The 14,699-nt window shown below is 36.4% G+C and overlaps 1 protein-coding gene across 4 annotated transcripts in view; it reads left to right on the top strand.

Moving 5' to 3' along the window:
* The window catches only part of EFR3A (EFR3 homolog A), a 75,430-nt gene extending 61,954 nt beyond the window's left edge, over window positions 1–13,476 (top strand). For all 4 annotated transcript variants that reach the window (XM_050970854.1, XM_050970853.1, XM_018913963.3 and 1 more), the window contains 5 exons: window positions 4,011–4,099; window positions 7,464–7,512; window positions 8,460–8,563; window positions 9,169–9,218; window positions 10,408–13,476. In XM_050970854.1, the coding sequence (XP_050826811.1) occupies window positions 4,011–4,099; window positions 7,464–7,512; window positions 8,460–8,563; window positions 9,169–9,218; window positions 10,408–10,513 (398 nt within the window). In that variant the 3' untranslated portion in view covers window positions 10,514–13,476. The remainder of the gene's footprint in view (window positions 1–4,010; window positions 4,100–7,463; window positions 7,513–8,459; window positions 8,564–9,168; window positions 9,219–10,407) is intronic.
* The last annotated feature ends 1,223 nt before the right edge of the window (window positions 13,477–14,699 follow it).

Raw genomic sequence — 14,699 nt, forward strand, 5'->3', positions numbered from 1 at the left:
AGAATATACAAGTCAGCTTGCTTTATCCTTTTCATGTAAACATTGGATGAAAGACACTCCATCCTTTTGCCATATGGTCTCATGCCTTAGTTAAACTATCAATGAGCAGATGTTAATTTAAGCAAAAATGAGATATTTTCCTCCATCAGATACCTGTGCAAGCTTAGTGTCAGGTAACAGTGGAAATAAAGTGTTGCCCAAGAAGGTTTGTGGGAGTTGGTGCAGCACAGGCTGAGTGAATAATGTGAAGACTAGCTAGTATGTGACATTTGTGTGGTTTTGGCTTTGAATATATTTTTAACAGCCATTTGAGCAAATGACTGAAAAGAATTTGATTTGAAGAATGTATTCTTAACCATGTGTGTTTTGTGGCTGTATATAAATGGATTGCCACTCTAACAGATTAGGGGAAACCCCAGCCCAAAGCATGGCCTTTACCTAGCAGTAAAATGTGATTTTTTCTCATACATTAGTGAAATGTTCCAGCACAGCCACAGTGTCTGTTTTCTGTTGCTGGTTGTCTACTGAAAAGGATAATGTTCCTATGCTTATTTCTTCTGGCACCTAAAACCAGTTCAAGTTATATTTTAGTATGGGCAGAAGAGGTGGGCAGCAAGTGAGGAAATGTTACAGGCTTTGAGTGAATGAGAATGGAGTGAGGAAGATAGCCTGGTTTGAAATTTATGTTAAGCCTCTTCTAGAAACTCAGATATATTTGTACCCAAATGACTTCAGTAAGATTTTCTTGTATACTTTGCTAAAAAGGCGTTCCCACACAGGAAGAGACGCAAGTTCTGACATCAGCATTAATTGAGTTTAGCTGAAAGTGTGATTAACTGCCTCTGCAGGTGATGCGAAATCGCCGTATTTAATCCTTAGTGAATGTGAATCAGATGAGTTCGGGGATTTTATAATTTTTTTATAAAGAGCAGCAACCAAAACTTGTTTCTTGACTGTTGCCATAGCCAGGTAAGTTCATTAATCTCTGATCCTGTGGAATATTGAGCTTCCCAAGCTTTTAATTTAACTGAATCAGGACCAAGTGAATATTTCGGAATTACTAAGCCTTTCTTTTTTTGCTGCAATGAAATGTTACATTTCTGCTATTAAGATTATAATGCTAGAATGTAGTGTTGCAAAAGAGATCATTAATCTTAATAAAGAAAAAATCCCTTTATTTTGTATATTCCTGTGAAACCTAGGTTGAACCCAAAAAGCCAGTAAATATTTCATCCTAATTATTTCAGCTATTTCCAAATATCAGTGTTATGATGCTTAACAATGACTCATAGAACATAATTTTGTCATCTTGTCTTTGTTTCATGTCTTGATACTTCTTAACAACTAGAAAGACATTAATATTTGCAAATTTTTATACCTGTTTCTCTTTCTTACTTGAGGGAGAGAGAAAACTAATAATTTAAAAGACTTTCAGCCATTTTTTTGTCTATACATATATTTTTACATATATATATATATAATTCAACTCTATTTCCATCAGGCAAAAAACCTCATAAATGCAAACACAAGTCAAAAGGTAAAAATGAGCTGTAGGTCAGCCTGCTCTCCTGCCCTGTGGTGTGTCCCTGTAGGATGTGCAGTCAAAAAATGCTTTTAGAAGGCCTAAAGACCTTTAGGCCAGAAATTGTGTTGTACTTAGTGGACTTAGTGTTTCCTGCCGCTTCTTTTTGTTTCTCTCCTTGACATGACTGTAACAATGTTTGCTGCTGTGGGGTTTGCTGTTGTGTTTGCTCATGATTTTGTACTCTACCAAAAAGTAGTTTCCTGTTTTGTTTTCCTGAGGAGGTAGTAGAGCCATAGGTATCATTTTTGTGATGGTACTAATTACCTCTTTGAGTGACATTACAAAAACCTGTAGTAAGTTGGAAGAAGCTCTCAGTTGTTCGAAGAATGATGATTCATCTTAATCACTGACCATTCAGGATAATGACTGCACAAAGAACAGAGTCCCTCTCCCAGGAAAAGTGGTGCCTTAAAGACCATCTTGTGCTAAGCCCCCTGCCATGGGCAGAGACACCTTCACTATCCCAGACTGTTCAAAGCCCCTTCGAACGTGGCCTTGAACACTGCCAGGGATGGGGCAGCCACAGCTTCTTTGGGCAACCTGTGCCAGTGCCTCATGGGTTCCTAATATCTAATCTAAATCTACCTTCTTTCAGTTTAAAGCCATTGTCCCTTGTCAAAAGTGATGGACCCCAGCTTGGTCAGTGAGGTGACACCCAGAGCTGTTTCCATTGCCCAGGCAATGGGGCCAAGGCTTCTGGGATAGCCTCGGCAGGGCCTGGGCCAATGGGTGTTGGGGCTCCACCACTGTCCTCGAGCCCCTGGGCTCCTTCACATGTGTGGATGAACACTGTATTTTATAAGAGAAAAGAGTGGTAATTGTCACAATTTTTTACCCACTTTATGTTGAAATTAGAGATAAATGGGCATATTTCATATGCAAGTTTAGTGAGGCATCCATTACAAAAATGAATTCTGTCCAAAGTAGTCCCTAAAATGTATCTCCTGGTGTTTGTGTGTCAGTTATAGAGAGAGCAGCAAGATGGCAGCAGAGATGTGGTTTTGTTGGGTGTTTTCTCTTGTGGGCTGAGGTGCTTTCCTCAGATTTGGAATGTACTGGGTCATGTACCAGTGAGCCATCAGGGATTAAAAATTCAGTAAATCCTTCAGAATGCCATTTCAAATGCTTAGGGTCTCTGAAAACCTGGCAAATATTAGTAGAATTCAGGTGTTTTTCACTAATCTTGTTTTTTCACTGCCTCTTGATCTTAAAATGACATTTCTTTTTTGTGGCTTCTGAAAGTTATTTCTTGGTTTTTAACAGCTGAGCATGTTCAGCTCTGCTGGAATGAATTCTGTTTGTTCACGCTCAATATTTGCACTGCAAAAGCACTTTGCTTGGCTAGAAGTGGTTTAAACAAAGGTTGCAGAAGAACAAGCATAAATTGCCTTGTCACGGGGGAGTTTTACAGTTCTCTTTTTTTCAGTATCAAGTACCTTGATACTAAAAGCTGCTTCTAACTGTGCAGTGCAAGTCATCAGATAATAATAGCAAGGTCCAAATGGCTCGATCTTTGCTAAAATGTAAAATGTGGTTTTGTAAATGACACACACAGAAGTCAGGCCACTCAAGTGTCTGTTTCTCAGAGGATTTTTGTGACAAGTCTCAAAATGTATTTTTACTGTTCATTAAAATCTTTTGTTAGTATATTAAATGTCAAAAATGAGAAAACACTAGTGGTGCAATGTCCTATGACTGCAATCACAGAAGGAGATTCCATCAACTGATGGATCATTTGATCATAATCTCTTTATGCATTAATTAAATTGTTTTGCTTCTTTTAGTATCAGCACAGTTGATTTTATTCTTACAACTTTGTAGGCCAGCTGGACCTGCTAAAATATTTGTAGGAAGTGAGAAATGAAGAGAATTTTTTTCACCCAGTAGATTTTTAGACTTGCTGAATATGGTACTTGTAGCAACAAGAATAAGGAAGGATTGTTGTTCATTTCCATTCAGAAATCTTTGTTTCTTCTGTCAATGAATCATATTCCATAAGCCCTTTTCTCCTTCAGAGTACCTTAAAATTAAGACCTTAATATTTCAATTTAACAACCAAAAAAAAAAAAAAAAAGTCAGGTCAGGCTTTTGTAAAGGATTTTACAGCTATGTACCTATCTTGTGCTCTGTTATTATTATACATTTGAATAAGATGTCGGTTTTTAAAATTCTGGACTTTCAAGGGAAAGTTCAAAAGATCTGTAATGAGAGGAGAGAGGGACTATGAAAAGGTTATTTTTCTTCATGTTTAGTAATTTAGAGCAGTAACTCTAAATGTATCATTTTTCACAATTCAAATGATAAAATAGATGATCTTGGGTTAAACAGATACATGGAAATAAATCTGCATATGATAGATAGGAATTTGACTGAACATGTTTCAAGAGTGTTATGCAAAAAGTGAAATAATTTCTTCTTATGCTAGATGAGGACAGACTCTCCAGGAGGAAGAGTATTGTGGACACAGTGTCTCTTCAGGTGGATATTCTGTCTGGCTGCAGCATAGAGGATAAGGTATGAAAATCACTGATTATTTTAAAGCAGCATGTTGACTGGAGGGAGGGGGGAATGTAATCAAAGTATTCCCAGGAAGTCAAATATCTGATTATTCTAGCAATGCTAAATATTTTTGGGGGTTTGTTTTTTAAGTTGTGTATTTGCAGAAATGCATTGTCAAAGACACTCTTATTGTGTAAATAAATATTAAATATAAATAAATAAAAATAAAATATAAAAATAAAGATCTTGCTGTTTAAAAGGGTCAAGTATTTGTCACTACAGTTTTTACAGATAGTACTACAGATTATGGTGTAGCAATACATTTATTTACATGCTGAACAACTGGTATTATATGAGTAAATATTCTAAAATGTTTTCTTTGCCTTTTGAGGGATACAATAAATTTCATTTTGAGGGATACAATAAATTTCAGCATCTGTATCCCTGTATCATTTGAAGTATTTGAGAGACTTATTCAACAGCCTGAGCTGTGAGATACAAGCCTAGAGAAATAGCCTGGTAGGAGACCTGCAGTCTCTGCTTGGGACAGGTAAAGACTGGGCAGGCTGTGTGCACCAGTGTCACTGTTCCTCTCCAGAGGAGTTTGACATGCAGCACAGGAAGTATAAAGTAGCAACATGAAGTTCATATGTAGAGTACAGGAGCTGATGTTAATTATCCCTTAGGAAGACCACATTGTAATTAAAATTATCCCACATGGTTTGACACTTCATTTGAAGTATTTCTTAAAATAAATTTTTACTTCTACTGAATATTTTTCAAGGTTCTGCTGATTTTTATTAAGTAGATTTCTGCTGGCTGCAGTGGAGATGAGCTGTTGAAATGGAGGTGTTTGTACTTTAGATGAGGTACAGATGATTCCTACTTTTGACATCTTCAAGCACAACCTGCCTGGAGACACAAAGCAAAATGTGTGGACTGAGTCAACCTGAGTGTTAGTTAAAAAAATCGGTATTAAGCTATAGCAAAGGAGCAAGCTTTACTTTAGACAGAAGTGACATGTTTTGCATTATTATTATTATTACTGTTATTACTATTATTATTCTTTTCTGCTTTTTGCTCATTATACCTCAGATGATCTTTTGTGTTCACTTCTTGCTTTTGTGCTTTAGCAAGGATACAGATAAAAATAGAAAGAATAAAAAGGTATTTGAAAAATAAGTGAGACAATCAGATCTCTAAGCTTTCTGAAGCAAGTAAATGCTCCTCACGGGACTGAGACTGTTTGACATAGGTGTTCTTTTTTAAAATCATTCATTATATGTGGTTACGTGTAATTGAACAGCTCCCTTGTAAGTAGAATTAAATGAAAGAAGTTTCCGTTTCAGATTTCAAGTTATGCTGATGTTATGTCAAGCACTGATACATAGACTATTTTGAAGTGGATGTAGTGGTTGTAGATAAAATCTTTTTATGGATTCTCAGCTTAATGTGGTCTTAATGTAGTCCAGTGTAGATAATTAATTCCTTTTCATCTCTTAAAAATGTGATTTTTATTAATCAGGAACAGAGGAAGCAAAGTATTTCTCCTTTACTTGCTTTATGAGATTTGTTTACAAGGCAAAGGATAAAACAGTATTTTCCATTTAGCTGACTACACCTTCATACCTATATATGAAATCTGGTTTTCTTGCTGTGTAGATTAGTCAGTATAGCAATCCATAACCATTAGCAGAACTCAATAAAAAAAAAAAAGCATAAATCCTTATGATTGAGAGAATTACCTACTTAATAATGGAAGTTTTAGGACATAATGATGTATGATATCATTTCTGGACTGAGATAGAAGACTGATTATCCATAAAATAGCTGTTACTGTATACAATGCAAATGCAATTCTTCTGTCAGCAGACTCAAAGTTTTTTTGTGGTGCCAAGTCTGTTAGTGAATCTTGTTCAGGAAGGTGAGTTATTCCATAGTATCTCCATTCATAAGGTGAAAGCACTTGTAAATGCAGGTAGTGCTTCTGGAGTATTAATTAATCAAGTATAATGCTAGGTAATATCAGCAACTAATTTGGAGGTTAACTAGCACTATGCAAGCCAGGCATAAACAACTGACTTTTACCAAAAGTGAGTTGTATAAAAGATGATTTCAGAACCTGAAAACTCTTGATATGTAGCCATATCCACAAATATTTGACAAAAAATTATGTATTAATTTTTATTTATTCAGAGGTAAAGAATACATGCTTATTAAGTAAAACCTGTTAGAAAAATATAATTTACAGCTGCAGCTCATGAAATAACTCTAATGTAAAAAGGAAACAGCTACTTCATTTTCCCTTAACACTAGTTCAAGCCAATAAATTAAAAAATAGAAAAAAGTCATAATCTTCTGAATTGAATATAGGAACTTTTTGCTACCTTACCCCTTAAATCATATTGGACCATTCTAAAGAGTTAGTGTTTATCAGGAAGAATAAAATTACTGCCTGTTTAAATATTGGAAGGATTGAAGTGGGGAAATTCAAGCCAAGAAAACATGTTATGTTATGTTCAGGTGAAGACTGTTCTACCATCTAAACATTCTCCCCTAATGCCAAGAGGGTGGCTTCACTATAAATATATTTGCTGGTATAGAAACTAGGTCTATAACAAATTGACACACTTTGGTAATTTTGCATCCTCCAACAATTCTTGGTGAAGTGCATCTGCAGCAGCAAATGGATATTCCTATCAGTAGATGAACAGATTTTCTCAGTGCATCAGACATAGCTTGTTATGAAGAGCCCTTTAACTCCAGTGTTTATGATGTAAGCACCAAATGATTTGGATCCATCATGGTAGAAAGTTAGCCTAAAGCAGTAACCATTCTCCACTCTGTACTCCACTGTCAGCTCCCATTTTAGCATCACATTTCTGGTAACTGAGTTGGGCCAATTGAATCTGCTTTTCTAGAGGAATCCCTTTGGGGGTTCTCTCCCAAATTTGCCCTGAACCAAGACACTCAGCAAGCCTCAGGAAGCAGTTGATGTTATTGGCAACAGATGCCTAAGAACCAGAACTGAGATTTTACAGTAAAGAAACAGTGTAGCTTATTGCCGACCTAAAGGACTCCTCTGCCAAAATTCAAATCCTTTATAAGGTATTGTTGCCATAGAGCATCTTGAGTACAATTTGGAAAGTTTTCCTTGATCTCATTTGATAAAAATTTCCTCACTAATTGCAGTGGCTTAACAATGTGAACTAGTGATCTCTTGGCTGTCACAGAAAGTCCAAATAAAGTTATTGGAGTAAGGCAGTAAGGCTGAAAAGTTCTGGTTGTCTTGGCCTTCTCTGTTTTATCATATTCCTTATTATTTGGAAGCTTATATGTTATATGTGATGATTAAGGAGTTTTGTTTCTATGTGTTTAGGTTGATAATACTGAAGAAATCACCTTTGAAGCTTTGAAGAAAGCCATTGGTAAGACTGGTTACATTTGTGTTTGTGCAGCATAGTTTGCGATTGCTATGGAATTGCTGAAGAAGAAGGAGAGGCCAGAAAAACATAAAATATTACTTTTTTTTTTCAGCTAGTAAATTTATTTAGAACTCCAGTTATTTATTTCTAAATCTCTGAAATGATATCTTGATAATGTTAGTGAATTCATTTTCTGAAGTTAAATGAATGAATGAATGAAAAGCATCTGGAAATGCCTGCCATCTATTATATTTGCAGTACAGACAAAGCTATAAATGTGAGATATTCAAGTTACACTGAGTGATTATTTATGAGGTGACTTGAGTATTTTTTTTTGTATTAAGATTTTTGGGTCTTTACTACATTCAAAAAGAGGTTGTAAATTACACGTTGCAGATTTTAAAGTACTAAGATTTTTTTAAAAGAATATTTTTTGACAAGTGACCTGGCTGTGAGAACACAGAATTATCCAGTTTCCTTATTTCATCTTACCAAAAGTAATTGCTAATTAATGCTTTTCAGTCTACCAAAATCCTGTTTAAAATATGGATAAAACATTGATGTTAAGAACAGTAGACACATTCTGAATAGTAAGAAAACTCTGGCCACCTGTCAGCATGATACTGGGAGATTCTTGTTTTCTCTTGAATATGAATCTGTGTGCAGTAAGTGAGAGGTGCAGGCAATAGAGCAAAAGGAAGCTTGGAATTACTTTTAATTAAAGACTTAGTAAGAAAGGGGAAAAATTTGGCCCTCAAACCATCTTCCTGAAACTTTATCTGCGTTTTGCTTTAGGAGCAATGCCAGATGACAAATCACTTGAGAATGGTTGCATTACTTCAGGCACAATCCTTGTTCACTTCTGCAGTGCACAGTTGATATTTCTTGTACTTCACAGGCAAAGATTGCATTTGTCTTTATTTTTTTTTTTTTTTTGTTATTCTTTTAAGATAACAATGGACTTGAAGAACAGGAAAAGGAAAAGAGGCGTCTCGTGATTGAAAAGTTCCAAAAAGCACCATTTGAAGAAATTGCAGCTCAATGTGAAACCAAAGTGAGTTTCTGCAGAATGTTAGCACTGAGGATATCAGTGTAGGCATTAGTGGGCATGTGCTGACTGAAGGTGATTTAAGATGTCGTGTCACTGCTGCTGTTACTTGTTTAGAAGTTCAGTTCTTTGTTTTGTCTCCACTGCTATCAATGGTGGGAGATTCCACTAATTTGAAGTGTGTTTGTTCTTAGACCATTTGGAAGGTAATGAGTAACTTGTACATTCTTCACCTTAATTATTCTTCCTTGCTCTCTTTGAAATCCAGGTTCACAGTCCATTCCTGTTTCATTCTGGGATATCTGGAGCAGCATTTAACCCACTATGTATTTTAAATAACTAAATGTATTTCAGGTTTGTTAAACTCCTGTCTGCAACAGCAAAATTTGCTCTATAATTCTTGGCGCTCCAGGACACGCTCACCCAATCTCAAATACATCTTTAAGGCTCAGAATCCTTGCAGCAGTGAGAAAGGAAATTAAGAAATGTGGCCTAGATTTACACGTTGCAGTGTGGAACACACTCACCTGAGTATGGCCTGGCACACCCATTGTAAGCTCAGTTCATTATCTAGGAGTTAATAATCTAATTTTAACTTTTTTTCTCCCTAGGCAAATTTGCTTCACGATAGACTGGCACAGATACTGGAACTCACCATCCGGTAAGGCTTTATGCAAGAAGAATATCACACCTGAAAAATGATATAAAGCAAGTGTGACTATTTTCAGATGGTAATAGGGAGAAAATAATTGCCTTAACTGAATGCTTAACTGATAGGCCCCATGTAGCCCTATGTAGCCACTGGCTTAGCCATCTTCAGCAGGATGAGGAAGAGAATTGGAAGGGTAAAAGAAGAAAAACCATGGGTTGAGATAATAGGTTGATACCTATTACAATTTAATAGGTAAAGCAAAAGTCACACATGCTAGCAATTCAAAATAAGAAATTCATTCACTTCCCATGGGCAGGCAGGTGTTCAGCCATCTCCAGCTAAGCAGGACTCTTTGGGAAGGCAAATACTATCACTCTGAATGTCCCTTTTTTCCTGCTTCTTTCCTTAAAGCTGTTACTGCTGAGCATGACACCATATGATATGGGGTATCCCATGGGTCATTTGGGGTCAGCTGTCCCACTTGTGTCCCTTCCCAACTTCCTGCCCACCTGCAGCCTACACCCTGGGCCAGCAGTGTGAGGAGTAGAAAAAACCTTGACTCTGTGTAAGCTCTGCTCAGCAGTAACAAAAACATCCCTGTGTTATCAACACTGTTGCCAGCACAAATCCAAAACACAGCCCTATACCAACTACTGTAAAAAAATTATCCAAGCCAAAACCAGCGCAGGGAAAAAGAGTACTTTTCAATTTTCTTACTTCTTTTAATCTTCCTGATAGTGGAAAATACCCACAAACCATGTCATTGTGTCTTACAGTATCTCTGTGTCTATCAGTAGTATTGCAGGATGCTGTTTTTTTCCCAGTGCTGCATCTGGTAGAGAAAGTAATTAGATATTGAGCACCCCAAGTAGTACATGGTGTTATTATAGAGAGTTGTGCACATCATTATGCAGGATAAATAGTATTTATTAGCAGTAAGATGCATTTTGATAGTTCTGTAACATCAATGAAATTGATGATGCAGACAAGAATACAAAAATCCTCAGGGCATGATAATTTAATTAGAATTTCAGGACTAGGATAAAATGCTGCTGGAAGTTTATTATTTTATGATGTACTGTTGGTATATATATGAGGGGGTAGTTTAATCTTGTTTCTCTCCTGTGAGTGTGTAAATTTATATAAGAGCAATCTGTGTAAGTGTAAATTCTGTGTATTGGTTGTGCTTCTCACACAGTCCTCCGCCTAGTCCCTCAGGAGCGATGACCATGACTGCTGGACATCCTCATTACCATTCTGTTCCAGTCTATGAGATGAAGTTTCCAGATCTTTGTGTGTATTAAGTGTCTTCTGAAGTCTGCTGGACATTATTTAGAGTAGAGTACAATAGAAAAAACAAGATGAGTTTTCAAATTTTATTGTTTATTGTATCTAACTTTAATATAATGATGGACATGAGCCAAATATGGATTACTTTAGCCAAATTCATGAAACTGTCTTGAATTGTTTTATTCTGTAATATATTTTGAGTTAGGTTTTTCACAGACCATGTTTTTTCATTTTCATATTTGAGTACATTAAAAAGTCAGATTTAAAACTTGTCTTGCCATATAGGTAAATATTTCAGTTACTCTGGGAATTTGTATTGCTTCAAATTCCTTTCATTTGAGATATTGTAACTGAAAAACCTGTTAAAGCCTTTTCTTTTGTTTGGTTTGGTTTTTGGAGTTTTTTGTTAGTTTCTTTTTGTTTTGGTTTGGTTTGTTTTTTTTGTTGGTTGTTCTCTTGGTTGGTTGTTTTTTTACTTCTCTCCACCTCAGTTCTATGTCGAACTAGAATGCTTTTGGCTTGCTTCATCTCTTTCAATGTAACCAGGGGAGCCCTACCTGAGCTCCCTCTTGTTCCTGCTGTCATAGCTGCTCAACTTGTTTGGTTTGGAATAGATGGCAAAACCAATACCTTACATGTGTTCAAATACAGTGACTGAATTAATGGGCACTTATTAAGTATATTTTGATGCATCACATAACATGCTTTTTAGATAGATACATCCAGTATATGTACTGTGTTTCTTGCTAAAAGTTAAATCTTAAGCTTTGCATAAGAGAGGAGAAATCTCCTCTTGAAGCACGGAATTGTGCAATATATTTCATGTCTTAAGATGTATGGTTTACAGACTGTACTTTTGAAAACACTGTAGTATATTACTGTCTGCTTTAGTATAAATACAGGAGAGATATATTTAGTATAGCAGAAAATAAACTGAGGGCATTTTAAATCATAAATACTAAAACTATATTCTGTGAGACATTTCTCTGTAGTTTATAACAGCTTTTTAGTGATATTTTAGGAATTAGTAAACTCAATGAAACCATTTAAAGATCAAGAATTTATTGCATATATTTTCAAGCAAAAGCATTTTTAGAGACGCATCTCTGTGTTTGTTTTTGTTTCATCTCAAACCTTTAAGGTAAATTTCATAGGTTTATGTATCTGAGCATATACTATTCAAATGTAAATAAAGTAAAACTGATAAAGTAAATCATGGACATTTGATGATAATTATCAAGGTTGTCTTTATGACTCACTAAATCCCTCCAGCAAAAAAAGAAAAACATCATTCATTGATGCCATGAATAGTAAATCTGAAGTCCCTTAATTTATCTGAATCTGACTGGGGCAGTGTAAACATGAATGAGTGCTCTCAAATATCTATAATAAATGTAGACATTTAATTAAGTGTTTTAGATGAACATGAAGTAACTGAACTTCAGTTAGGCCTACTTTGAGCAGAAGCTTGGTTTAGATGACTTTCAGAAGTCCCAACCTAAATTAATCTTTGATTGCATAATTTGATCCTAATTTGAAGGATTATTAGCCCTGCTAATTTGCTGACTGTTTGGAGCATTTGCAAACCCATTGGAAAAAGGATTTTAAGTTTTCTAATCAGTAGTTCAGTATTGTACTGGACCACATTTAAAGGCCTGGTGTGGCATGACATAGAGAAATATCAGCTACTTAAACCTATGAGATGACATGCTGAGTTTCAGAAAGCATTCACAAAGCTCAAAAGGTAATTGAGACCTTCTTTTCAGTTTAACAGTGCAATCACAGCTGTTAGTGGATGACGAAACAACCCCTTATCTACAGCATTCCGTTGTGATTTTTACTGCTGCAGCGTGTCAGCCTGATCAGACCACAGTCTACACATAAATAGGACTCTAGCTTTTAGTTTTCACTTTTTTTTTCTTTTTTTTTAAGGTAAGACTAATAGTTTTTGGCCTGTATAAAGACTGTAATTTTTTTAAAAAGTAAATCCAACATAGGGTTACAATGTAAAAAACCTACCCACTCTGTCATTTTTTTAAGAATAACACTTGGCACTTTTGTACAAAAAGACAGAGTCTAAGTAATACAGAATGTACTTCTGTTTGCACTTGTGCAGTATGGAGACTGTGCTGTAAATACAGGATTGTTTCTGTGATTGAATTCTGTTGCATGAATGCTGCATGTGAAAAAACTAGATTCAGCATTTCATTTTCTGTTCTGTTAATGAAGTATTTTTCCTTGATGGTAATGGTAGGTTTCTGTGTTTCCAATGTTTGTTTGGGAAATGCAGGTGTTGTGCAGGTGTAGTTCAGGGAGCAAAGAGTTTGTAACACTCTGTGTGTTCACATGATATTTAATTTCTTCCTTCATGGAAATTCAGGGAGTCTGTAAGTTGATAATTGGTTCACTCTGAGGAGTCTGTAAGTTGATAATTGGTTCACTCTGGCCTTTCTAAACACGTGGGACATGGGAGTGACTGGAAAATGTATTGGTTTGGTAGTTATTGTTATATGAGCCAATGAATGAAACCAAAAGAATTTAGAATGCTGTTTATTGTACAGTACAAAGCTGCTTTGTTTCACTTCTCTTTATGTTCTTCAGACAAGCTGCAGAACTTAAAAGCTTCTTATGCAAACTGGCCCTGTGTTATCTGCAACACATTGAGCACTGTCTTAATGGTTATAATTGGTACCCAGTTTAAATGTATTCCAGCTGTTGCTTGGGGTTCTCTTTCCTATTATGTCATCTTGAAAAAAATATAGCTGTTGGTAGTGAGTCACTTAAGATAAATTAAATTCATGTTCTTACTAAAAGGTAGAAATAGCCTGTTGTCCAAAATCAGAGTAGGGCTAATTTGTCTGTTGTTTCAATGATAATATATTCTGTACTGTATGTAATGAACCAGTTTCAATAAATGTAAGAACACACTGTGCAATCTATATTTAAGCAATAAAATAAACCAAAATTTAAAAATTAATCTTTTCTAAGGTGTCAGTTAATTTTTATTGCTCATCATTTATAAATCAATTACTAATTTTTTAGCATTTAAAATAGCCCTCAGTTTGCACACCCATTTGTTTTTTGTAGATATTACAGCATTGCATCATTATTAAACTACTACATTTATTTACTATTAAACCTGGACAGGCTTGAGAGGTGTGGCTGTGAGAATCTCATGAGGTTCAGCAAGGCCAAGTGCAAGGTCCTGCTCCTGGGGTCAGAGCAATCCCAAACACAAACACAGGCTGGGAGGAATGGATTGAGAGCAGCCCTGGGCAGGACTTGGGGGTGTTGGTGTTGGCATGGCCCAGCAATGTGCTCCGGCAGCCTGGAAACCAAACGTGTCCTGAGCTGCACCCAGTGCATGGGCAGCAGGGCAAGGGAGGGGATTGTCCCCCTCTACTCTGCCCTTGGGAGACCCCACCTGAGGTCCTGCATCCCACTCTGGAGCCCTCAAAACAAGAAAGATGTTGACTTGTCCAGAGGAGGCCACAAAGTTGATCAAGGGGCTGGAGCATCCCTGCTATGGAGACAGATGGAGTTGGGGCTGTTCATCCCGGAGGAACATGATTTCCCCTGGCTCTGGGGAAACCTTATAGCACTTTGTAGTGCCTAAAAGGGATTCAGGAGGGCTGAGGAGGGACTTTGGGCAAGGGCATGCAGATAAGACAAGAAATAATGGCTCCAGATTGAAAGAGTAGGATTAGATCAGATGTTAGGAAGAAGTTCTTCCTTGTGAGGGTGATGAGGCACTGGACCAGGCTGCCCACAGAAGCTGTGGATGCCGCATCCCTAACACGCATGGAAGTGTTCATGGTTGGAAGGGGCTTTGAGGAACCTGGTATAATGAAAGGTGTTGGTGCCCATGGGGCAGGCAAGGAATTCAATGATTAAAAGGTTAAAATATTGAAGTAGGAAATACTTGTATATTAGTAGTTAATAAATGAGTTGTTTGCTTTTGGGAAACAGCTAGGTTTTGGCCAGCTGTGCCTCAAATCTGTGAAAACTATGGTGTAAAGTGACTATGAGAATGAAAGAAGAAAGCTATGCTAAATGTTTCTTTTTGATCTGCTCATCATTTTTAAAATTATTTTAGCACTGATCTCTGATTATGAATAAATATAGCAAATCATGACTAGGTTACAATCACAGTTCATGTGGTAGTAATTGGGGCATAACTTGGGTGTTAAACTCTTCTTG

Source organism: Serinus canaria, chromosome 2, assembly GCF_022539315.1.
Source record: "Serinus canaria isolate serCan28SL12 chromosome 2, serCan2020, whole genome shotgun sequence".
Lineage (NCBI taxonomy): Eukaryota > Metazoa > Chordata > Aves > Passeriformes > Fringillidae > Serinus > Serinus canaria.